Genomic DNA, 26,838 nt, shown 5'->3' on the forward strand with positions numbered 1-26,838 from the left:
GGGCCGCACCCTCTCCACATCCTCACCAACACTTGCCTTTGTGTTTGTTTTAAGAATAGCCATCCTAGGTGTGAGATGATAGAATTGTGCTCTAGAATTTTTAGTCATTTTTTTAAACATATGCTAAGCACTGTTGTAGGTACTGGGTCACATTTACGACGCCTGTACGCTCAAGAAGCCACATTCTGGCAAGAGGTAATGCCCTGTATAAAGTAGCCTGGACCCAGCTCTGTAGAACCTCTCGTGCTGTGTTATAGTTACTTGGTTAATCACCTCATTAATTCATGACTATAAGCTCTTTAGGTCCAGAATCAAGTTTCCATCCTGTAGGTATATGCCCTAGCTTATAGACCTGGTCCTCCACACATGGGTGTCCAGTCAGTAGACCTATTTAATAAATTAAACACTGGACCCAAAGGTCTAGGTTCACATGACAGCAAAGAAGTGCAGAACTGATTGCAACAAAAGTCTATTTAAGTATTCAGGAGAGGTTCACTATATTATAAGGTTGCTGCAGCCTTTGTGGCTTTGAGGAAGAGAATACATTGCTTATCATTTTTCTTTTTTTATTTTTTCTTTTCTTTATTATTTTTTTATCTAGAGACAGGGAGTGGGGAGAGAAAGCAGGCAGGGGTAGAGGGAGGGGGAGAGAATCCCACACAGACTTCCTGCTGAACGCAGAGCCCGACTTGGGATGGGATCTCATGAGCCTGAGATCACAACCTGAGCCCAAACCAGGAGTCAGACTCTTAACCTGAGCCATTCAGGTGCCTCACACTGCTTATCCTTTTTGATCATAGGTTAAAATCCAATTGAGAAATAAAGAAATAAAATATTCGTAGTTCAAATGCATATTCAAAATACGTGTATAAAGTATCCTATGGGCATATACGTTCATTATATTTATTCCTGAGAGTACAGAATGAGAGAATTTTCCCTGGGCTTGTGTGGAGCTCTGTAGCTATGAGCTGTTCTGTGGAGCAGGTGACCTGCCTACATGGCTGAGGAGTGACATGGGGGCTTCCAGAAGTCAGGCTACATTTTTTTATCCTACATGGAGGAACCAAAACACATGGCTCCCAAACTAGGGGTACTTACACCCCAATCAAGGTTGCTGGTGTTTACACAGGAAGCAATAAAACAAGAAAAAATAAAGCATTTTAGATGGGTTTTAATACTTATGCCACAGCATAGCATTCAGACCCTAACATCCTGTAGGAGGTGAGAAAAGCAAGAGTAGAGGATACGTAGAGCTTGAAGTTTTTTCTCCAAAGGACTAATTTAAGATTCCTCGCCATTTAGAAGCTCAGCTCCTGCTCCACTAGTGTTACTTAGTGCATCCCACTGAAACAGAACATGATACGTGCCTTGATCATACCACCCGTGACCTCTAGGCTCAGTGCCCAGACCAGTTCCCACCATGGCCCTAGGGGCTGGCTGGGTGGTTGGCAGGGAGAAGGGAAGAGGATGGACAGACAGATGGTGTATTGTCAGAGCCTGCTGAACATTTTCTTGGAGTCAGGGGTTGGGGCAATGATTCTTACCGCATTTTAAACTTCCCCTGATGCTAACCCAATCCGTGCGTCCCCAGGATACAAACCCACAGCCAGCTGTCTCTGGACATCCGGAATTCGGAGTACCTCACCACCATGCCCCCGCTGCCCGCGGAGTGCCTCGACATCGATGGCGACTGGAACACCCTGCCCGTTATCTTTGAGGACAGATACGTGGACTGCCCTGCAACAGGTTGGTCCTTGCTCGGGAAAGACTCCACACTAAAGCTCCTCCGTGGGTCCCCGGTCAGTTGCCAGCAGTGGGACCAAATCAAGGCAGTGATTTGTCAGGCTGTGGAGGGGAAGCAAAACCTCAGGCTAAGCTTAGTTATTTGGGGTGACTTCGTGTCAGTGCAATTTTCAGATCAGCATCACAGAAGGACAGCTATGACAGAGATCCCCTTCCTGACCCTTTCTGGGGTAAAATCCTGCCAGGGGCCTCAGTGTTTTCATCTATAAAACGGGAACCATAGTCTCCCCTCGCCAGAATACCCTGAGCAGAGGACAGACATCCTTTCTTATCTCAGAGGCACGACACAAATATGAAGTCCTGTCTCGTTGAACTTTGGTGGCATTCAGTTCAGACTCCTATGGAGAGCTTGGTTCATGCCACGAACCAGGCCCGGTATTCGAGAAAGTGGGCTGCCCCAGTGACTGAATTAGTGGGTGAGCCGCTCACTCAGGGAGAAAAGACAGCATGCTTGTGTGGATCTGTGTCTTTGTGTCCACACCACGGTTTCTCTTGCTGTTCTGCGCGGCGTGTTAAGGAACTGATAGGTTAGCTGGAGAGAGCCTGGTGCGGACGGGGTATTCTATGGTTGCTGGTCCTCTGTCCCCTCCTGCAGTCCTGCTCATGGAAGCCCACAAGCCATCACAGCCCCTTAAAGAGCAAGAAAATATCTGGCTGGAGGTTTTACATGTTTTATCTTTTTAATCCTATTAAAAACAAAACAAAAAAAAAGCTTATGCACCCTGTTTCATAGAGAGAAACTGAAGCTCAACAAATTTAAGTATGTATTAAAGATCCTACAGCTTATAAAAGCCAATGTTCGGGGCACCTGGGTGGCTCAATGGTTGAGCGCCTGCCTTGGGCTCAGGTTGTGATCCTGGGGTCCTGGGATTGAGTCCCACATCAGGCTCCCTGCATGGATCCTGCTTCTCCCTCTGCCTGTGTCTCTGTCTCTCTCTGTGTCTCTCATGAATAAATAAAATCTTTTAAAAAAATTAAAAAGTAAGTAAATCAAATAAAAGCCAACATTCAAAGCAAGTCACTCCAGCTCCAAGGCCCAGGGTCTGTCCTACCATCTTTGTGAGGCGGTTCAAACCCTGATGCTGGGATACCCATCGTTTAAATGATGTGCCACTTAAATTCCAGAGTTTCTGCAGGCAGAGATTTGTAGGCTCTTTTAAAAGTCCAGGCGGACTTCCAAGGACAGTCCAGCTTTGTGGTGGAAGGATGCTCCTGGTTCTCAGCTGTGCCCTGACATCTAGTGTCAATGCTGTGTATGACAGCTGGAAGGTACGCGCCCCAGAGATGGCAGCCTCAGCAGCTGGTCCAAAGAGCTTAACACTTGGCCCCAGGCTGCGTGTGTATGCCTGTGTCCGTGTGTGTGCCTGTGCTCTCGTCTTCATTACAGTGACATCAGGTAGCTACAGAACCCTTGAACAGGGAGGGAAAAAATTTACAATCAGCCCTGGCAATCGGACCCTGGGATGTTGCAACTGGGCTTCGTTGCAGGTCTTCCGATCTGTTTTCCTTTCCATATGAATGACACCACAATGGACATAAATCTCACTCCTGCGACTCATGCGTACAATTGTATTGCATATCTTTATGTTTTATAAATCTTCATACCAGCTGAGCCCCATCCCTTCGGCAGCACCAGCCAGGAAGTCAACCTTGGGCTTACGCGGGCTGCCAGGGGCTGCCGGCCCTCCTCCTCTACACGCCAAGGTGGTGCCCTAGACTTAGGTGTGGCTGGGGGGCCACCTTTCCTAGGCCATCTGCCCCTGCAGGTTCCTCGAAGCTTCGTATTGTCCATCTCTGCCTGTGTCTGCAGAGGCTTGGGACGGGGAACTTAACTTTGAGTCTGTGACCCCAGCACAAAGGATCCGGTCTTCCCAGAAAGACCCCAAGTCAATTGCTCTCAGAGGGTTGGCTGTCTCCCCAAGACTCCTCTCTACAGATCTCTCACCTCTCCCTTCCCTTTCCCAAGACTATTTCCCCACTCAAAACTCTTCCTGACCTTTATTCCTTCACCATGTGCTCTGATGACACTTTAATCCCTGAGCAAAAACATCAGCAGATAAGGAATGAATTCCCTTTCCCTCCAGGGGTTGGTGACCTTAATGTAATTTGCAATGAGGTCGTGCGATTTGCATTCCATTGTTGCAGTGTAATGAAGAAATGGAAATAAGAGTCCCATTTCCACATTAAAATAGGAATATTTATTCCCGGTCTGCTACAGTACTGTGGCTTGATACCTACTGTGTGCCAGGCCCTTGCAAAGTCTGTCTATATGGTCTGTGATCACTTCTCCCAGGTACCCCTCACTCCTCTGTCCCAAGGCAATTGAACCTTTTGCCCAAGGGCCTTAACCATTGGCCAGGCTGCCTGAATTGGAATTTTTTCCCCAACCATCGGTGACTGTGTAATTGGACAAAAGGAATTGTAATTTATATTCCGCAGGCCTGCCATGATCAGTGGATACATCCATCCACAGGACACTTAGGAGTGACTGGCACAGAGGAAGTGATGAATGGATGTCAGCTAATGCCATTAGCTAGTATCTGACTAAAGCCATTCTCTTTGAATTAGACCCAATGCCACTCTCATTTTCCCCACAGTTGTGGTAGTGGAACTAGTGTTGCTATTTTTGACAATCTGCTTCCTTGCTGGGCTTTCTGTGTCCTGTCTTGAATTGTCAATGACAAATCAGAGGCATCTTTCATTTTTCGTTCAAGAATCCGCCAATCTTCCTGTTGCCTATAATGTAAAGACCAGACCCCTCATTCATAGAGCATTCAAGTCCATCCATATCGTGGCTTCCCTATACCTCATGCCCACTTGACACCCTTGTTCACTCTTGCTCCAGCCACATGGGATCTAACTGATGCCTGACTAGACTATGCACTAGTTTTCTGGTCTTTGCCTTTGCTGTCTCCCTGCCTCTATGACTCATAATCTCCTTCTCTGAAGAACCCAATTCATATTCTCTAGGATACAACCCACGTGCTTTGGGTGGGAGAGCCAACTGCACTGTACTTTGTATGCTTCCCAATATTTTGAAAATCCCTTAGAGACAGAGACTAGTTCATTGTTATAACCGATCCCACTTGCCCTCTCCCTAACCCATGGCCTAGTAATAGGGCTTTGTGCAAAGCTGTGCCAATGTTTTATTCATGGATTAAATAACATTGACGCTGTGGTTTTTTCAAACCAACATAAACATCTAGTGAAAGTAATAGTCTTTGTTCTGCTGCATTTATGTTCTATTCTCAATTCATTTTATGAACACAATTCACTATGTGGCAGCCCATGGTGTTAGCTGTGGGCGCACCAATATTCTTACGTTACAACCCTTCTCTCTATTGGAGACAGGAAATGCACAAGGGGATCGTTGTATGGTGGTGGTGATGTGATAGTCCATGTGTGTAGAGGGGATGCTGGGAATTTGCTCAGGGGACATCTAACCTGCTGTTAGCTATGGGGAAACTCCCCCAGAGGAAGGGACATTTGCTCATCTCTCAAGATGCAAAGAATATATCCACATAAGGAAGAGACCCGTTTTTTTCCCTCTTTGTTCTAATCTTTGACCCAGTCATAAATATCACCCCAAAATGTGAGCTGGAGATGTGGTTTGTAAGTGGTTCACTTCATAACATCCAAGAATGGTTATAGTCCTTTAACTTCTATGAAAACCATTTGAAGGATTTAAAGGTTTTATTTTATTTTTTTATCTTTTTAAAGATTTTATTTATTTATTCACGATAGTCACACACACACACACACACACACAGAGAGAGAGAGAGAGAGAGAGAGAGAGAGAGAAGCAGAGACGCAGGAAGAGGGAGAAGCAGGCTCCATGCAGGGAGCCCGACGTGGGATTAGATCCCGGGTCTCCAGGATCGCGCCCTGGGCCAAAGGCAGGCGCTAAACCGCTGCGCCACCCAGGGATCCCGATTTAAAGGTTTTAAATGAAATAAAATCCCAGTCCCCTCTTTTTGTGTCTGGTGTGCATGGAAATTGAATAACATATCAGATGGCTTTTTCAGGAGAGATATGCTAGAGATAGACATAGGAGACACTTGTTTTCTTCCAGTTATGCTTTATTAGAAGGGAGAGAAAAAGAAAGATTTGGGGAGGAGAAGCTGCAGGAGGAGAGGGAGGAGGGCCAGGAGGAGGAAGAGAGAAGAGGAGACAAAAGAAAAGAGAGAACAGATGGAGAGATAGGATGAAAGAGGTAATAGTTTACCCTAAAGAAAAATAAGAGAAAGAAGGTCATGCTTTGACCCCCACCATCCTACCAGGAAGATCAGAGTGATCTGGGAACTTCTGTGGTCTGAATGCCGTGCAGGATAATTGTCCTGGTGACAGAGCTCAAGCTTGGAGGGTTTCTCTACAGAAAGCAGGACTCTGTCTTCTCCATGTGTGGCAGTTCATATCATGACTCTCCTGTGAGCTGTGTCTGTGAAGCCTGCTGGTTGCTCTGAATTTGCCCATCTTAGAGTTGAGGAAAGTGAGCTTGAATGGGGGGAAGAAAACTTAAGTATTTAAGTTCCATCATTGTCGAAGGCCTCACGGCTGGGGGTTGCCAGTGTCAGGATGAGAAAGCAGAAAGCTCTTTCCACACGGTAAATGCTACGTGATGTAGAGAAATTCTTTAATACTTATAAGAATTGTTAAGAACTTTTATTAAGTAAAAGACACGGGATCCCTGGGTGGTTCAGCGGTTTGGCGCCTGCCTTCGGCCAGTGTGTGATCCTGGAGTCCCGGGATCGAGTCCCGCATTGGGCTCCCTGTATGGGGCCTGCTTCTCCCTCTGCCTATGTCTCTGCCTCTCTCTCTCTCTGTCTCTCTCTGTGTGTCTCATGAATAAATAAATAAAAATCTTAAAAAAATAAAATAAGTAAAAGGCAAATCATGAATTACAGTATTTTACAGTTTTTCATTAGTGCAATATGATTCTGACACTGATTACCTAGTGTTAGGTCAAATAGGTTAAAGGCACAGCCTCTGATAAGACCACCCTCCTATCAGACAGAAGCTTGGGGGTTCCTAGGCCATCTGCTCTCCTGACCAACTGGCTACCAATCCAGGAGGTACCACCACCCCCTCCAGTTTGATGACTTGCTAGAACAATTCACAGAATTCAGGAAAGTGCTTTGCCTATGATTACAGTTTTAATATAAAGGATACAAATAAAAACCAGCCAAAAGAAGACACCTATATGGCAAAGTATGGAAGGGTCCCAAACATGAAGATCCCATGCCTCCAGAGCTGGTCATCCTGGTGAATCAATGTGTATTGCCCAATGGAAGTTTACTCAAGCCCAACTATCCAGTTTTTATTGGGGTTTCATTATGTAGGTATCGTTGGTTGAATCATTGGCCACATGATTGAACCACTCTTCCCAGATGTTGTACTGGTACCACCTGGCTCAAAGCCCCAACCAAATAATTGGTCTTTCTGGCATGGCCAGTCCCCATCCTGAGTCATCTCCTTAGTACAAACTATTAAAGGACTCATCATGAGTCACCTGGTTAGTATAAGCTTTTAAGGCTTGCCACCAATAGCAAAGACATTTCCATCAAATGGGAAATTTCCCAAATTCAGAGGTTGTCCCCCAGGAACCAGGAACAAAGTTCAGCCAATTTTTTTTATTATTATTATTATACAGTCAGGCTTTGGGATAGTTTGTGGACATAGTTTCTTAAACTACAGTACATTTTTCTTTCTTCTTTTTGTAGGGTGCAATTTGAGTGTTTACCCTAATTTTGATGTTCCAACAAGTCCTGCAATAATGAATCTAAAAGACACAGAAGAGAACCCTATTATAAACAGAAAATCACCTTTTAGGGAAGACCTTGTCTTGCCCACCATGAAACCACCTCAGATGGACTCTGATGAGGAAGTTACTAGGTGTCCAGAGCCAGACAACAGCATAACCACACCAAAACATGTGGATGTGTGCTCCAAATCTCAGGTGTATCTGACAATTGGTGAGTTCCAGAACAAGGCAGACTTGCCTGAAGATGAATGTTGGACTGGACAGAGGTCTGATGTTAGAACACACCCACTGGCAGATGAGGACCTGCCCAGAAGGAGTCCAGGTCCAGAGGATGGCCAGGCCCCAGTACTCACCTACATTGATGTGAAATCTAGCAATAAGAAGCCTTGCAGTACTGAACCCACAGTGGTCATTAGTGCTCAGCATGAGAGCGGGGACTCTCAAGATAACTATGAATCAGACAGAACTGTGCCAGGCAAAGACATAGCAGATGGAAGTCGTCCAAACGCCATCATTTCGGAGAAAACAACACTCCATGAGTTAAGTACTCTAGGAAAGGTCGCAGACCAGGAGGGCAAGGTGGTGCTGCTAAGTCTAAAGCTCATCTCCTCTGAGCCCTGTGATCCACTAAACTCCACTTTGAGGGATCCCTTGGATGTTAGGGCTTCCCCAAAGGACCCTCATGCAGAGGAACAGGAGGAAGTGTCGGTGCTCTCTGGGGTCATCAAGAGGTCCTCTTCCATCATCTCTGATTCAGGCATTGAGAGCGAGCCAAGCTCTGTTGCCTGGTCCGAGGCACGAAGCAGGGCCCTGGAGTTACCCAGTGATCGAGAAGTCTTGCACCATCTGGTTCGACGACATGCCCTGCACAGGAACTCCTTAGAGGGTGGACACACAGAGAGCAATACGAGTTTGCCAAGTGGGATCCAGGCATCTCTCACCTCCATTAGCTCTTTGCCTTTTGAGGAGGAAGAGCGGGAGTTGGCCAACACCAAGTTGACCAAGTCTGTGTCTGCACCCCAGATCAGTAGCCCAGAGGAATCCTCTGAAGACACGGACACGATGCAGCAACGTGGAGGTCTTGCTGAAAGGTCAGCCATACCCATCAAGAGCATAGACTCTCCAGGTGCCGGGACAGACTCTTTCCCTGGGCAGGTGGTTTCAGGTGCTGACAACCAGCAGGGCCCTGGTTACATAGACATCCCCAAAGGTAAAGAGAGTCAATTTGATCCTCAAGGACCTTGTTGTCTTGATGACAGGACTGAGAACCCTCCAGACATTGAAACCAAAGTTCTTAATTTAGAAATACCACGTATCATAGCACTTGAAAACCCTCAGAATGGATCTTGTCCTGGAGTACTAATGGAGACTCCAAAGGGCATGCCTGAAGACTTGAATGTGGAGAAAGGAGCTCTTTCCGACAGCAGCACCTCAGATGATGAGACTGTCGCCCACCATAAGGTGCCTGAATGGAGCTGTACAGCAGCCGCTGATGCCAGTGACCTGGGTTCAACAGGCGAGCAGAGCAGCTCACCTTGCATCATTGATGATGCAGCATTTAGCAAAGGATCTCAAGCTCCTCTGGAGGCCGGACGTGAAGCAGGCACTGTGTGCTCCACTGTGACTCACTCCATTAACTCCCAGCTTTTAGGAACCCAAGAACCAAGGGCAGTCACTTCCGTCATGGTGTCCCACCTGACCCCTGCAGAGACCTTCACTCTGGACAGCCTGAAAGCCGTGGAGGTCGTCAACCTGTCCGTGTCTTGCACTGCCACGTGTCTTCCTTTCTCCTCTGTGCCCAAGGAGACCCCTGCCCGGGCTGGATTCGCCTCCAAACAGACCCCGTTGCCCATCACTCATCAGCCTTTGGGTTCCTTTGGAGTTGTTTCTGCCCATTCCAGCAAGTTGGAGGAAGAAGTCAGTGAAAGGATGTATAGGTAAGCTGACGGCTGGCTTACCCTCCCCAGCACAGTTTTACATTTCCCACATATTTCTCAATTTCATGCATACTATTTCAACCTTGAGATAGGAGTTCTTTCCTGATTTAGATAAAGTAATATACTTACGTCCTACAAATCAGAGATACAGAATAGTATAAGTAAAAACTATCAGTAAGCCCATCTCTCAAATGCAGCCACTGCGTAAGTCGTCCTACACTTGTTTCTATTTACATCTCTATCTAGTCCTCTTATGCAAAAATAGGATAGTTCTGTACAAACTGTAAGGTTTTTTTCAACTTAATGTATTGGGAACATTTCTTTACTTGTAAATTTATTTTTGCGTTATCTCTTTAATGTTTAAACCATATTCCATCATATAGATGTACCTGATTTATTAACAAACTCCTTTAAAAAGGGACATTTGAGTTATTTTTTCCAGTTTTTGTGATGATAACTCTGTTTTGAGTGTCATAATACCTCTGTCTTTGCACATTTTGAGAGGGCAGTTCTCTAAGGGCCTTTGGGCCCTTAGCAGATCTGTCTGCTCAGCCACTTTGTGCAGTTCTTATGTGTATCAGTCTTTTGCCATGCCAAAATCTGTCCCTTAATCCTTGCCTTACATTTGCATTCATTATCGCTCCCTCATCTATAAACTCTACATTTGATTAATTATGTTATAGAATCATTTTATTACTCTTCTGCAAAATGCTGAAGAGGTACATATTAATGATACCCATGAAAGAGATTGCACAGGAAGGTAAACTTTGGGTCCTTTGCTTTATAAAGAACATTAAGTACCTATTATGCTCATCGGATCAATTTAATAATTGCAGTAGACTGCAAGCACTGCCCAATGCCTGGCTGTGGGGTCTTGGCTGTTACTGTACTTCCAGCCTAATAGGGAAACAGAAAGTGAGAGAAGTGAACAAGGGTAGTTGGGTAAACAGGAGGGTTCTTGTGTGTGTGCAGCTGAGCTGGAAATAGAAGGAACCGATCTGGCTGGGGACACCAAGTGAGCCTAGAGACTGTGGCCTGGGGGAACCTTTTAGAGGTGGCTGCCTAGCAAATATGAGACACAGTGGTGAGGATGATGATGGGGATGGTAATAGGATGGTGATGATGGTGAGAATGATGATGGTGATAAGGCTGGTAACAGATAATTTTTTTTTTTTTTTACTTTTTAATCAGTTTTGAGTACCATTCTAAGCATTTTTGCATAGACTATATCATTTAACACACAAAATAACTTTGTGAATTAGATAATAGTGTATTCCCCTTCTACAAATGAGGGCATTCAGTGCAGAGAAGTTAAGTGGTCAGTCCACAGCTAGTAAGGGTGAAAGCTGAGATTCTGACCTTAGCAGTCAGACTCCTGAGTCTGTGCTCTTACACCTTGTCCAATAATCAGGTAGAGATTGTGGTAACCCTGGGGAAAACGCATTTCAGAGAGATTTGAATGCACAAAGGCACGAAAATAAGCAAACTGAATTCAAGCAGGGAATCATGAGAAATGTGTTCTTTTTGGAGGTGGGGAGATGCTGCTGGGAAGCGGGTGGAGGCCAAGCCATGGTAGCCTTGTGGGCCACTTTAAGAAGCTTTCACTCTGGGGAGATCTTTTTTAAGGATTGATGGATCCTGGGAGCTGAATGGAATCATAGAAGTCCTGCTCCATGCAGGAACCACATAGAAATCTGCAGAACCCAAACCAACGAAACTTTTCCTGGAATGCTTTCCTATCTCCTTGTTGAGAAAAAGCTTCCCTCACCAGCATCTCCTGCAGCCTCCTATTCTGCCTTTGTTGCTCGCCGATACTTCCTTGTAGATATTCATCACTCCCGCATCCCAGCCAGCTCAACTCATCTCCTGCTCAACACGGCATACACAGTGTGGCTTCTGATTAATTAGTGTATTCTCCAGTTTTTATCAGGCCAAAGAAAAATTTAAAAAAGAACTGAAGATTGATGGATTTCTGTACAGTGACTTATCTGTACTAGCTTCTGATATACCGTATTTCCCACCAGAGGAAGAGGAAGAAAATTTGGAAGATGGGATTCACCTGGTAGTCTGTGTCCATGGCCTAGATGGTGAGTGCCAAAAAGGTTTCCACCCCAAATTCTGTATTATACATAATTTTTAACATTTATAAATTAAGTCAGGTATTCATTCAACAGTGTTATTAGCAACCATGGGATGGCAGCGTGCTAGGTCTAGGGAAATGGCCTGGCCTTGTTCCCAAGGAAGAGATCTCTCTGGCACAATAATCTGTTGAGTAAATGAAATTCATAAATGAATGCAATAAAGCAGTGAAGGAATATATGGAATAAATAAATATCGGAATGAATAATTAATGAAACTAATGAACAAAAATAAAAGAAAGACTGGAGTGGATAGGTGGATGGATGGATGGATGGGAGGGTGGATGGATGGATGGATAGATGGATGGATTATTGGGATGAAAATGTTAACGGGAGCATGAATAGTTAGAGTGTATGGGTTAATGGAACCCATGTGTCAATAGCACAAGGGAAGAAATGGAGTGGAATGAATGCATGAATTCATTTGGAAGGGACGTGAGTTAGTGGCCCAAACTGTTTCATTGCCTATTTTTATTCATTTCTCACTTATGAGGCAATTTTTGTATGTCAGATACTGTACCAAGTTCTGGGATTGCAGAGACCCAACATGGTTCCTGACCTTAAAAAATGCTTAATTTTGTGAGATCAGCAAATATGGACTGAGAGCTGAATGCTACAAAAGAACTATCTACCAGTCCTGTAGAGGTCCAGGGGAGGAGAGAAGGGAGCAGGAAGGGCTCCTTCTCCCTGTCCCACTTTCCAAAGGACCTAGTCCCCACTATCAGATCTCTTAGGGTTTCTCAGTCAGTCCAAAATCTCCGTAATATACGGAACTTAGCTCTGCCAGAAGATCTTGAGGTCCCGACTCAGCCTGGACCAAAGTCAAACCCTTGGTCCTGCTTCCCCTTGTGAATCCAGCCTCGCCCTAACTGGTTAAAGACAGCAATCAGAGCAGCTGGAGATACAGGGCATCTGAGTTCTCCTCAAGCTCAAGTTTACATCATAATTGATCTGCAAACTGGAATGTGGAACATGAATTCTGGAAAAGTCTTCACATCCACTTTATATGGACTCCAGTGCATAACTAATGTCAGATAAAGGAAAGGACTTCTTTAGGCCTTCCTGGGTGATGAGTGGCAAAACCTGTGGTAACAGTCTTCTGGTGATAAGTTATTAGGGAGTGGTGGTGTGCTATGCTTCCAGGACACAATGTTCTTAATTCCCAGTCCAGGGGCTAATGCATGTAATTGTCTGGCTGTATGCCTTGGAAACCGGGACGCTCAATCAACAGGTCTATTTGGTCAAGAGTCAAATAATCCAGTGGTAAATAATACATTCTAGATGAAGAGGAGGAGGAAGACGAGGAAGAGCAGCAGCAATGGCATATCTGTCACCAGGGGCCAGGCACCATTCTAAATGCTTAACATTTATTAATGTCATTGATCCTCACAACAGCCCTGCAAAGTACGTGGTATTATGGTCCCATTACAACTGGGGAAACTGAGTAAGAGGGCAGCTAACTAACTTGTGTAAGTTCCCTTAGTTAATGTGGTTGAGCCAAGGTTAAAACCCAACTGTCAGACTCCCAAGACCAGGGTTTCATTCTGCCTTATGCCAACAAATCATCTCTTTCCCCATCCAAACCTTCATCCCCATTGCTGTTTGAGTCATCTGTTAAAAATTTTACCAGATCTGGTCATGCCAGTCTGTTACCAAAAACAAATTTTTGTAGCTCTCAGAAAATAAAATAAGCCTTTTAGAAAGCTCCTGTATTCTAACCTTCCCCACTATCGTCTCCTCCCTTTTTGCTCCTCCCATTACATCAACTCTGCGCCTTTCCCAGGGACGTTTGCCATCCCACACCATTGTGCCTAGGCACCCCAGGCTCTCTCTCTCTCTGGTGAGCTGTCCCCACTCAGCATTGACATCAGTGCTTCCAAGGCCCAACTGTTCACATATCTTTCCCTAATTTTACCCCACCCAGGTACCATGTACTAGGATTTCAAAATTTGTACTGAAATTGGAATACTTTTTGAATACATTTATTAAAAAAAAGAAAAGAAACCTCAAATCACTACCACAAATGAAATACTAGAACCAGTTGGCCCGCAGGGAGAGTAACACTAAAAATAATTACAATGATATGAAAATAATCCTCTTGAAGTTTGGCCCAACTGTCAGAAGACTGGGCTTGAGACTCATTTTCTTTCTTAAAAAGTAAGAAGCTAATGAAGACATACCTGTGGAGTTTGTTTTTGTTTTGATTTATTTATTTTAGAGAGAGAAGGCAGGGGGAGGGCCAGTAGAGAAGAATCTCAGACTCCTCACTGAGTGTGGAGCCCCATGTGGAGCCCCTGCTCATGACCTGAGCTGAAATCAAGAGTCAGATGCTCAATTGACTGAGCCGCCAAGGCACCCGTGAAAACATACTTGTTTTTAACTGGGACTTCCAATCAGCAGTGCTGCAAGAAAGACAAAGAATGACCTTCTCACTCATCAGCGTGATGTACTTTCAATGCAGGTGCGATGGAAAACTTAGCATCATGTCACTCATGAGTAGTGTGCTCCTCCTACTTACCTGATATTAAATTAAAATGAGAAAGACCCTCCATTTCTTCATGAAAGTGAGAAGTCTTGTGAGGCCATGGACTTTTATTTTTGTCCACCATGTATGTTGAGGAAGGAGGTTATAAAGATGGAGCAGCCTCATCCATCTCTGAGCTGTGTCAGAAAACAGAGCTGTCAATTACGGCATTATCACCTGGGCATAAAGTCATCAAAGAGACAAGCAATATCACGCGTAGGTGCTTTTGAAGGTTGTTTCTCTGGTTCAAGGTACATATATATCCAGACTCTACAGAGTTGTACAAGACCCACTTGTTCTGATGTCACTTCCAAGGATATAACTATATTAACAGAGAACTAAAGAAGTTAATAGGAGTTAATGAATATTCACACAACTCCTCATGATGTGCCAAAATCCGAAGATTGGTATTCTTGTAAATGGTCTCAATGTAACACCTTATCAAATGGTATTTTCTGAGAAAGTTTCTGCAGACAGTTCTCTCTCGCTCAGTAGCTGAAGGAGAGGGGCCATCATTGCTCCTTATTTAGACTCACTACGCTAAATATAAACACTCGCTACTTTTCTTTTAAGGCCAGGTCCTGGAAGGTCAGTAGGTTGCTTTAAATAAGAACAACAGCAGGACCAAAGAGCCCAATTTATTATCAGAAATGAACAGAAAGAATAAAATTTAACTTAAAAACACAAAATAGAAACCTTGCCCATAATAACAAGAGCATTTTGTGACTGTGACTCCACAAGTTTTGGTCATGTGCTCTACTGGGCCACCATCGCACGAGGTGTTTGGGTATATTGGGTCATCCTTAATGGTTAGGGATACCCTCAAATGCCTGTAGCTCTCCTAAATTCCGTGTGGCATTTCCACCATCCTTTGAGTCAGTTGTTAGTTTCAGGAAGAATGACAAAAGTTGTTTGTAAACGATATCACTTCTAGAGATATAGCTTATGGTTATAGCACTGTAAGTGATATTGTTTACTAACCACTTTGAAACTCTGGTTGTTTGGTAAAGTAGGTTCCCTCTCTCTCCAATAAGTAGCTTCTAACTCTTGACTCTACAGGGATCCATCTGAGGAATAGGTCAAAAATTCAGGAGGATGCAACTGAACCCTAGAGCCTGCGTGAAGTGTACCCTTAGCCATCCGTGAATAGGAAGCTTTTGGGGTTATAGCAGATCCATTCTCCACATGATTTTTACTTCAGACACTACAAGGATGCTCTGCTATGAGCAGTGGCCTCTTAGATTCCTCAGCTGTTGCTCCTCCATCCTGGTGGTCACTGTGGAGCAGATGGCATCCACGGAGCTGGCACATTCATAACTCCTGGTCCTAAGGGCAGTTCTTATTTTATTGCACAAACCTGTGCCCTGACTGGCCCATCTGAGGGGCTTGCTGGCTGCTTGTAGTAGCAGAACTAGTCTTTTTATTAAGCAGGAAGTTGAAGATGGGACATGACATGTCGGTTACGCCATGTCAGCCATCAAGTGGTACCGTATGCAGAATGTCCTCAGTGAACAGAACTGGCTGTGGAAGAGGAGGAAGCAGTGTGCTTGCAGCTGTGTGTGGAATGTTCATGAACCACATGTTTGTAGATCAGTGAGTACGTCCAGGGAGGTAGGACTGCTAGAAAGGTCCTGACCTTGTGCCAGGGTGCCAGGAGATAGGGCTTGAGGGGGTGGAGCGTAGGACCACTAGGTTGAACTTGTTTTCATTGTTTTTATTATCTGCTTAACTAAAAAAAAAAAAGAAAGAAAGAAAGAAAAAAAAGAAAAATGGGAGAAGAGGGAGACCTAAATCCCTCATGTGTCCATTTTCATATAAGTAACTATGGGTCTGGGGTGGGGTTATCTGTTGTTTTTAGGGAACAGTGCAGACCTCCGCCTGGTAAAGACTTTCATAGAACTGGGGCTTCCTGGAGGAAAGCTGGACTTCCTAATGTCTGAGAAGAATCAGGTATGACGACAAAAACATCAGAATTGAGAGAATCCCTGAATCGTGTCTACAAGAGCCTCCTAAAGCCACCCTGATAGTTTGTGGATGCTCAGATAGAAGGGGACCTCGCCAAAGAACACTCTTCAGGCACTTAGATGGTCTGGAAAGAAAAGACTCATTATTTCCTTTTGGGAGGGTTAAGAAAGAGTAAGATGTAAGAATATGTGGGTCAGGTGGCCGGGGCCCCAGGGTAGGTGGAAGCTCAGAGCATAAATGATCTGGGTGTCCATGCATCTCTACTAGGTTAAGGGCTCTGTCATAGGCATCATCCAGCCCCTGTCATGCAGCTCCCATGGCAGAGGGATTTGACTGAGGTACCATAGGGATGACTTTACTGGGTCTTGACAGAGATAATGAACTGATGTCTGTGTGTGTGGAATGGTCACTCAAGAATGATTATGTTCCACAACATGTTGTCATTACTGCTTAAAAGTAAGCCTCATAAACATGGATTTCTAGTACATCCCTTTAGAAGTACATCCCCTGGCTGGGGATTTCTTGGTACCACTTTTTAAACCTACTGTGTCTTCCAGAACATTTCTCATTAAGGTCAACTCAGGCCTTAAAATGACTACCAATTATTCAATAAATCGTGTTAAATTCACAGTATATGCTGAAGAGACAGCGTATGAGAGGCTAGAGGGTAGTGAACACAGCAGCATCTGTCTTAGATGTGTTGTAAATAGTTTACCCAAGCCTTACACTGGTGTGAGGAGTAGGCTGCGTGCTTCCCTGCAGGGCTCAGGAGGAGGCAGGCTCGCCCCAGGGAAGAGAAGCTGCCCTCACAGGGCCTGCTGGTCTGCAAGCACGGGTCTCTCTAACTCCATGGACACTAAGAAAGTGACCAGAGTGTTGCATCCCTGCAGTGCCCTCAAGGACCACTGTGTGGCAGGTGACAATGAGCCACAGGCCTTCTTTTTGCTCCTTCTTCCCACCCTCATGAATATTCATGAAGCCTCTTGTCCACCTTTGTAGCTTGGCTCTTGGCATAGTTCCAGGTAGCCCACAACACTGTAGGACAACTCCACTTATGAGAAAGTGTTTTTTATCTTGACCCCAAATCTCTCTCCCTGTGGCTTCGGTTTCCAAAAGTTCATCTTTGAAGTTATATACACCAATGCAGTATGTCTTTCCCATGTCTGCCCTTTCAGATTTTCAAAGTCATATATGATGTTTCTCCTCAACCTTTTATGCCTGTATCCTCTGACCACCCCTGCTGAGTTACGGATGGCTTTGGATCCTTCTCTGGACATGGCCTGCTAGTGCAATCCCAAAGCTGTGCTGGAGGAAGAGCATGGGCATGGGTGTGAGTCCTGGTGGCATGGGCTTCCGCTTGAGCCTGTTTCCTTCTGGTGCAGTGGGGCCAGGAGTCCACAGGCACATAAAGCCCCTGGCACATAATGACCTGTTGGTAGATGCTGTGTGCGTGCTGCTCTTGCCCACCTGCTTCTCCCATTGGTTTCCAGCCAGCCTCCTGACTGAGGATTCTCCAGTGTCCTTAGAGCCCCTATCTATGGGCCCCTCTCCTTGGTGCTGAACCCCCATCTGTTAGCCCAACATCAGGCTCAGGCGTCCTCCCAGAATGTTCCGCCATGGAAGAAGGTGGGCTTGTACACAGAGCCTGGTCTCGCTGTGACCCCACCCAACACCCATTCCCTCTCTCTTCTTCCAGATGGACACATTTGCAGATTTTGATACCATGACGGATCGGTTGTTGGATGAAATCATTCAGCACATCCAGTTGTACAACCTCTCCATATCCCGAATTAGGTAAAAGGAATCCACAGGTAGTTAATGCTGGGGGAACAGGGTGACATTTCTGGGTGTTGACTATATACAAGTTCAGCGTGATACCTTCTGTCTACCACCTTCCTAAGCTAACTTGTTGCTTACTGGTCAGATGACTTTCAGAGCAGAAGCAAGTGGGGACAGAGGAGCATTTCATAGCTCAGTAGGAGGGGATTGGACCTCGGAAATCCCTAGGTTTGGATTGCTTTTCCAATACTCATATGTTAGAGTCTGAGGACTGACTCCACCATGCAGCCTGTCTCAGGCTTACCAAACCTCTGAGCCTCCATTTCTCCACCTTCTGGGTGAGACTAGCATTGATATCAGTCCTTATACTCCAAAATTAGCTTGTCTGAAATGTTTCCTGATTAAGGTGATAGTCTATGGCTTGCATTTTCTGTGCACATGCAGTATGTGGACATGGTGGTGAGTCTACGTGTATCAGTTGTTTGAGGCCCCCAAGATAAATTATAAGTTCTTTATTTTACAAACAAGAAGTCAGAGGCCTATGGAGATGAGGTTGAAAAGCAAGGTAAAACAATTCCATAGACAAACGCTTGTTTCCTTTCTTGGCCTGTTTTGTGTTCACTATGAGCAGAGCTATGGACCTCTCATGTGGTTGGGTTACCATAATCAGGCACTCAACTTGAAAATAATGATGTGTTGGATCCTCAGATGTGTGAGTTGCAGTGTGACTGAAGCAGAGCATACAGGAGGGGCGTCCAGCAGCGTGGGCTAGCAGTGGGCAACTCCATACATTTGTAATGATGATGGGCAAGGAATAAAATCACAGAGGGAGTCAGAAGTCAGGTCATGAACAGCCAAGGAAGTGGGGTTTCACCCTGTAAATGACCAGGACCCCCAGGTGGCCAGAGATGAGACACAGAGCACAGGCAGGGCTGCTCTAACAATACAGAGCCTGGCCACACACCCATGTTTCTCTTCTGATCACCCTGGGTGGCAGAGGCCTGGTGCCCCGGGTCTCCTTCTCAGGCTCACTGTGACCAGAGTCTGGAAACCCAATGAGGGTGGGCTGGAAGCCCTCTTTGTCAGATCTCCTGAGTTGGGGTGGAGGAGGGCGGCGACCCCTCAGTGCTCCCGAACATAGCAGCTGGCCTCCCACAGCCACACTCACGTGTGTGACTTTTGTCCTAACAGCTTCATTGGCCATTCCCTCGGCAACATCATCATCCGGTCGGTCCTCACACGGCCCCGGTTTCGGTATTACCTCAACAAACTCCATACATTCCTGTCGCTGTCTGGGCCTCACCTGGGGACCCTGTACAACAACAGCACGCTGGTCAGTACAGGTAAGACTCCTCCAAGCCCATCACTCATCACAATCCATTTGGAGTGGAGAAAAGATGAAAGCAGAAGCAGGTTCTTGGTGGAATCCTATGGCGTTGGAGCCTCTCCCAGCGTGGGATGCTACCTGAAGACCTAGGTCTTACAAAGAGGGCCTCTCTTGTGTGAGTCCAGTGAGGTCAGACTAGATATCACCCAAGACCTTGTCTGGGAATGGAAAGCTGATGCCCTGGGGTTCTGGCTGGACAAGACCACATAGGTGGCACCTTTGCTCAGCCTGTAGTGATGGGCTTTGAATCATATCATTGCCAGGGCAAGCCTGTGGCCAAGTTCTGACCCCACACATGTAGGGACAACTCTGGACAAGATGGTTTAATCTCCCTGCTACTTAGTTTCCTTATTTTTAAAACAGAGCTAATGTCTGTATGTATGTCTGTGTATATGTATGGATACATTTATGATTTTTAGGCATAGGTATGTATGTACCTGTGCATGTCTATAAATGTGTCCATCAGATCCATATGTGTATCCGAATTGTTGAGGATTAAGCAGGAGAAGGCAGAAAGAAGTTGACAGCAGTTATGAGACGTCAACCATAGCGGGACTCTATACTTCTTGCTGGAACGAAATGACACGGCCCACAGCTTTGAGACTCTCAGAATTGCCTCTGTCAGGTTAGGGACACTATGGAGTGTAAGGAAGCAAGGCTCAAGGAATCTTGAGCAATCTCGGACAATGAACATAATTTCCAAGACAGTGAGTTGGTGGGACAAGTTTTTTTTGCAGAAGAAAACAGTAGGTATGACAACATAGAAGCGTGGCATAATCGGTAGACCACAGGTGGCTCTTTGTGACAGAAATATAGGATGAGCTAGAGGGGCAGGGGGTAGCAGTGAAGCTCTCAGCAAAAGCCTGATGATGAAGGGCCTCATGTGACGTGATGGGGTTAGAGGAACCTGCAGGCCGCACAGGTACTACCCAGGTGCTGGTATCTGTAGTTGCACCATGGCTGGCAGATGGCAGCCCACCGGGGGCATCAGGTCACATATAGTAAGAACTGGTTTCTTTTTTTTTTTTTTTTAAGATTTTATTTATTTACTCATGAGAGACACAGAGAGAGAGGCAGAGACACAAGCAGAGGAAGAAGCAGGCTCCCTGCGGGGAGCCTGATGTGGGACTAGATCCCAGGACCCGGGGATCACGACCTGTGGCAAAGGCAGATGCACAACCACTAAGCCACTTGGGTGTCCCAAGAACTGGTTTATTGAATCATACTAACAAAGACTTCAGTGGTCCCCGATTGCCCTAACCACCTTTCTCTTATTTTAAGGACATCATTTGAAACGTTGATCGTAACGAATGGAGGACCATCCCTTTGCCGTTGTCTCTGTCCTCACAAACCAGGGAAGCCATCGTTGGGCAGCTTTAAATGATTAAACCATACTGAACTTTTTTCACACTTGTCATCTTGCGACATTACAAAAAGTTCTGTATTATATCCGTTTCCTTGCATTTTTATCAAGCTCACTTTTGTCACAGTGGTGCAATACTCGTCAGCATTTCTGAGATCCAGATACCTCTCGGTCGTATCCAACCGAGGTCAGGTTGGACTCTGACTCAGAAGTCTGCTTTCGGTTCTTCCATGCACTGTGTGGATCTGTAAGGAACGTGCAAACACTGGCTTTATATTTGGGATTGTTTCCTTAGGCTAGACTTATGAGAGGACGTCGAATAGGTCAAAGGGTACAGAGGTGTCCTGACTCCTGAAGCCAGCCGCCGTGTCATTTTGCAGGATGATTTTATATCCTTGCCACAAGTACATGAGACAGATTTTCCCTCCAGCTTCCCAAGAATTTGCCCCAGCGTCTACTAGTCTCTTATTTTAAAATTAACTAAAAAATCTCAGTTTCAGATCAATCTCTCCCCAATTGTTTTTGGCTTCCTTTATGTTATATTTTTGATTTTTGTTTTGTTTCTTTTTGGCCTTTCTAGGCTTGTGGCTCATGCAGAAATTAAAGAAATCTGGGTCCCTTCTGCAGTTGACCTTCAGGGATAACGCCGATCTGCGCAAATGTTTCCTCTACCAACTAAGCCAGAAAACAGGTGAGTGCCTCTCTTGGCAGCAGGCTGCTGTGGCCACGAGCGTGAGCTGGAGGTCCAGCCCTGAGACCCAGAACCGCTCCATCAGGGCGCCGATGCACGCAGGGAAGGGTGAGGTCAGGGGTACTGTGTGCACAGGCTCTTCAGCTCCCAGGGAGGCCACCAGCTACCCAGGAAACCAGCTGCTCCCGAGAAAGGGTGTCACAGATGCACCAAGGCGTACGTAGAGGTCATCTGCCCACATGAAAGCTGTAGCCTCTACTTCCTGCCAGGCTTTCCATGCCCTGATCGTGAATGAGCCCTGGGTCTGCGAGCCCACTCACTGCTCCTTCCCAAGTACAGATCCACCCACTGAAAGGGCAGGTGAGCACCGTCCATTTAGGTTGACACCATAGCAGGGAGACAGGGGTCCTTCCCAGCAGGGCAGAGGTCACGCTTTCATGGGAAGTGTCAGAGCCCCTGCCTGTGTTGTGAAAATAAGCAGAGGACAGCAGGGGTCCGTCTGTGTGTCCAGTGAGGGAGCAGAGAGGTGACCAGCCAGGCAAGCCCACTGGCCCAGCCTCTGTCCCATGTCACCCTCTCCATCATCCCGTGAACACCGCCCCTGCTGACATCTCTGTACCTCTCTGAATGTGAGGCCCCGGGCAAGCCCTGACCCAGTGTGTCCCTCTGCGCCAAGCTGAGCTTTCAGGGTTCCCCCACCCAACCCCAGGCAGATAAGAGGGAGGAGGACTATGCAGAGGGGAGTCGGGAGAGCACTGTGGTCACCACCGAGAGCTCGGGAGCTGGGGCGACCTGTGCAGAGCTGTCCTGGCATGGGGAGAGGGCTGGTCTTTAGAGCCCTGGTCAGTGAGGCAGCCTGGCCCCCAGCAGGTGGTCTCAGGATGTGGTAGAGAGGCACTGGGGGCAGTGTGGGCAGCGGGCCCAGGGTGGGGTGCACTGCAGGGTGTCTGTCTGCAGCCCGTGCTGGGCTCTAAGGACGTGGGAACACGCAGTGCCCCTCCAACCCCTCTGTCTCAGCGCCGGGGACGGGCTGCAGACAGGGAAGCGCGCTCAGAGGCTGTTTTTATCCAGTGGTGACGGGAGGAGCACTGCAGTTAGGAGCTGTCCCCATGAGAAGGAGGAGCAGAGTCCTGGCTTTATTCCTTGGGGATCCTTAGTGCTGGCCACGCAGAAAGGCCCCGTCATCAGCTGCATGTTGCTCACCTCCCCCTCCTGAGAGTAGCTTGCTCCTGTGTCCTTAGCTTCTCTGACGGCCTCCCCTTCTCCCTGAGGCAGGGACAGCAACAGTGTCGCAGCCAGCTGGGCTCCCTGCCTTTCCTCTCTGCAGGATGAGTCCACACTGCCCTGTGCAAACCCAGGGCTGCACCTGGTTTGCACACAGGTAAGGACCTGGTGAAAAGCTCCCTTCTGGCTCGTTGCAGGTCTGCAGTATTTCAAAAATGTCGTGCTGGTGGCTTCTCCCCAGGATCGCTATGTGCCATTTCACTCAGCCAGGATCGAAATGTGTAAAACTGCCCTCAAAGACAGACACACAGGTAAGCCACATTTCATGTCTCCTTTTTAACCTACTTTCTGATTAAAAAAAAAAAAATGAGTGCTGAGTGATGGGCACGGAGGAGGGCAGCGATGGGACAAGCACCGGGTGTTACGCGCAACCTGATGAATCATTGAACGCTGCGTCTGAAACGAACCATGAACTTGTATGTTGGCAAATTGAGCTTCAGGAAAGAAATACAAATAAAGAAAAATAAAAAGCACAAGTAAAATTAAGGAAATTGCCGATGCCCACGAGGGCGCCCGGGGACAGGAACCCGGGACACCCCGGGCTTTTCTCTAGATCCCGCTGGCCCGACTTCACCTCCTCCCCTCCCTCCCTCCTCCCAGGGCCCGTGTATGCGGAGATGATCAACAACCTCCTGCGCCCTCTGGTCGAGGCCAAGGACTGCACTCTGATCCGCCACAATGTGTTCCACGCCTTGCCCAACACTGCCAACGCGCTGATCGGCCGAGCCGCCCACATCGCCGTGCTGGACTCCGAGCTCTTCCTGGAGAAGTTCTTCTTGGTGGCGGGGCTCAACTACTTCAAGTAGCGGCCTGGGGGCTGGGCCAGAAGCTCTGCGACCCCGGGAGCGCGTTAGCCGAGACATCCTTGGTGGCCCTCCGCCACTCCAGGCGGAGCTCAGAGAGGAAGGCGCTGAGGCCTGGAGGGAGGGGTGGGGCCGGCCATTCCAGGTGCTTCCATTTCGGAGATTTGGGAAAAGCTGAACGGGTCCGGTAGTGTCACCGACAAGACTTTGCCCGAACCTGTCCAGCCACCTGGAGTCTCTTTCAAGATGCTTGCTAGGGAAATATGACAAAATAAAGAAGCAGAATACTTGGACCTGGTGAGCCCACCTTTTACCCACCCCTGGCTCACAGAGATTGCTCCAGTGTTACTAGGTCTGTCCGGTATGTTCCTAGCTCATAGCTTTATCATTCTGATTAAATTAAGTGCATACAAGCATTTCAGAACTCAGGTTAACCTCTGTGTGGAAGTGGAACGTCTTTGTGTAAATATAATCCTTACTAGATTCAAATGTGCCACTTGTGCAAGACGATGTGATGCCCACACGATCATTCTCTCTCATGTTTTCTCAACAAGGGGCAAAGGAATGCTTTATAAACTCCGATTCTCTTTCATTAACAGCAGTGGGTGGGGTAGGGAATGGGATTTAAGGTACGGGGGCCAGACAAAGACAATGCTCTTGGGAAATGCAGGTTTGTTACAAAGAAAAACAACTAGAGGGAACGTGGTGGACTAGTTGCTTCACCCACTCCTCCAGACTGTCTATGCAGAGCCCTGGCCCACAGATTATTTCTGTGATTGCTTAAATCTCTGTCTGTAGTCGGGAAAACGGACTTAGATCAAACCTAGCAGAAGGGGGCACTGAGGTTGATGCACGCGTGTGAAGCTCCTGCTGAAATTCTTCCAAAGAAATGCTACGTTAGCATCTGATGCAATTGCAAAAAAAAAAAAAAAAAGAAATACAAATACAAATAAAACCATTAACATGGCCAGCTGCTTCTCCTCTCCGTGGAAGGAGAAACATCTAAACGGAGGAGTGCTGGATTAAACCTCAGGGGAGCTCTAAGAAGGTGCTGGTTATCTTTCAATAGAAATGTCTTCTTGCCTTAGGAAAATAAAGGGCTAGGAGAGGTCACCATTGATAAAAACCAATAAATGGCAGGGACGACAGTGAGATCAGAGAGGAGGACGCAGCCAGATTGAGGACCCAGCTCAAACTGTTACTGGTAAGTCACGTAAGGGAAGTTTTGGAAATTGCCAGGGTATTTGATAGGGTCCCAGAGACTGAGCCCACTCTTGGCCTAAAGGAAGCCTGGAGAATCACCTAGTCACACTGAAGGAACGGGTGAACCAGGACGGTAGGGATGACTCACCCGAGAGACCCATCTTCAGGAAGCAGAAGCTCCTGTTTCTGCAGACTCCCCTCCTAACGTGCGGAAACTAATCTGCCACCAGGTTCCTGGTCCCAGCGCCTGGACCGAGCCCTTCGGTCACCAGTGCCATGGTTTTAAAACCAAGTAAATCTTGGCCCATCTGAGAATTCCAGCCCTCCCGTGTTAACAATGGGACTTTGCAGAAACAAGCGCAGACCGTGAGAGACCAGTGCAGGTAGGCAGCTTCGCAGGATGGTAGACTGGTGGGTTTCTCATGAAAGAAGGTGGGGGCGGAGTTGAATGAGCCCCAAAGGCAGATTTCCACACGGTGGAGTCAGACTTTCTCTGTGGGTCTTCTGCAAACTTTCATTTTGTCCTAGGCCTAACCCATATGGGATCAGTTAAGTCCTGTGGGTATTTTTCCAAGTTCCCGATGTGCATAGACTGGTTGCTCGTGAACACCGAACCGCACTATAACCCAGGAGGAATGGGTTCCTGCAGTGGAGCCCATGTCGTTGTGTTTCCTGGTCCAGGCGAGTGTTCACGCTCAGTACGGGACCATGCGTTTGTAGCAACTTCTCCTTTTTTGGCCAAACGAGGAGCCCTGCCCCTCTGATGAGAGCATTTCATTTTCTGTTTCCGATACCCATCAGCAAAGTTTGTCATTCCCCAGTCACTTGAAAGACCGTGTAGCCGGTGGTTATGGAGCCAGGGTGAATCCAATGACCATCGTCTTTCCCAATAACCGGATGCCATTTTTAACTTCAATATGCTGTCTGGACATAGTGAGAACTAATGGCAATAAACGTCCAGCTGCATGGTGCACCCCTTTTTTATGGGGGTGATCTGCTGTCTTTGTAAACCCTCTCTGGCCTCTGAGCATCTATTCTATTGTGTAGAAAGTACATCTCTATATTGTAAATAAGAGTGTCCAGTGTTGCGTGTCATGCCTCATTTGAAAAGGCTTTTTTATGTCTCTTTCTATTGAAGTATAGATATCTAATATATATATACATAAATATATATATATATATAATGTAAAACAGGGACATTATATTATTTATTATAAAATTATAAACAAAATGCCTGCCAAGATAATGGTCTAGTATGTTTTCATTCTTAGCATAACTTTTGTGGGTTTTTTTTTTGTTTTGCTTTTATGGTTTAAGTTTCTCAGAAGTAGGTAGAAATAAAAATCGCTACTGTTGAGATTGATTGGAATCCATTGTTCACAAGCCAAATTCATCCAAGAAGTGGATGTGCACCTAAAGTCAGCTGGTGGCTAATCTAATGGCGCGATGGCAGGTTGAAAGCGCTGGAGTGCTATGAGCCCGGGGAGAGGCTGGAGAGAGGGGAGGCTCCTGCTGGCACCCATGGTCCACAGGTGTTTGCTAAGCGACTTCCCTCCATGCCAGATGGGAGCACAGGGATGGAGGGCACAATCCCCACCGCAAAGATCACAAGGGAGAGGCAGCCTTGTTGGGACGATCTGATGGAAAGAGGGCTTTGGCGAGGCCCGGGGCAGGTGCAAGCGCTGCTGGAGACCCATCATCCATGCCCTGCAGAAGGCTGTGAGCAAGATATTTGCTTTGCATAGCGTGTCACCACCAAGGGCACTCGTCCATCAGTTCATCCATCCATCCATCCATCCATCCATCCATCCATCCATCCAACCATCCATCCATTAATCCATTAGTTCATTCATCCCTTCAGCAAATATGTATTGAGGGACTGCTGTGCCAGGGATGTACAGGTAAGAGTGAGTGGCTCGCAGCCCAGTCCCAGATGGGAAAGTGAAGGAGGTCGGCGCCACCCAGGAAGAGGGATCGGAGTGTGCTCAGAGGAGGGACACCCAGCCCACACTGGAGATGTGACGGGTCAGGAGAGGCCTCTGCTAGAGAGTCCACGGCCACACACCAGGACTGAGTCAGGGCTGGCCTGGTGAAGGTCGGTTGTGGGGAACTCCAAGAAGGAGCAGAATTATTGAAAGACTCGAAGAGGGGGAGCCCAGACCCTCGGCTCACTGGACAGGCTGATGGAGACGGCGCCGGG

At 46.9% G+C, this 26,838-nt stretch overlaps 1 protein-coding gene across 1 annotated transcript in view; it reads left to right on the plus strand.

The window, feature by feature from the left end:
- Positions 1-25,829, plus strand: part of FAM135B (family with sequence similarity 135 member B) — a 111,684-nt gene extending 85,855 nt beyond the window's left edge. Inside the window, exons 10-18 of the mRNA XM_041769449.1 lie at positions 1,592-1,746; positions 7,524-9,501; positions 11,422-11,588; positions 16,022-16,113; positions 17,825-17,922; positions 19,099-19,250; positions 21,238-21,348; positions 22,770-22,883; positions 23,233-25,829. Coding sequence (XP_041625383.1) covers positions 1,592-1,746; positions 7,524-9,501; positions 11,422-11,588; positions 16,022-16,113; positions 17,825-17,922; positions 19,099-19,250; positions 21,238-21,348; positions 22,770-22,883; positions 23,233-23,438 — 3,073 coding nt within the window. The 3' untranslated portion in view covers positions 23,439-25,829. The remainder of the gene's footprint in view (positions 1-1,591; positions 1,747-7,523; positions 9,502-11,421; positions 11,589-16,021; positions 16,114-17,824; positions 17,923-19,098; positions 19,251-21,237; positions 21,349-22,769; positions 22,884-23,232) is intronic.
- The last annotated feature ends 1,009 nt before the right edge of the window (positions 25,830-26,838 follow it).

The sequence above is a fragment of the Vulpes lagopus genome, chromosome 9 (assembly GCF_018345385.1).
Source record: "Vulpes lagopus strain Blue_001 chromosome 9, ASM1834538v1, whole genome shotgun sequence".
Taxonomy (NCBI): Eukaryota; Metazoa; Chordata; class Mammalia; order Carnivora; family Canidae; genus Vulpes; species Vulpes lagopus.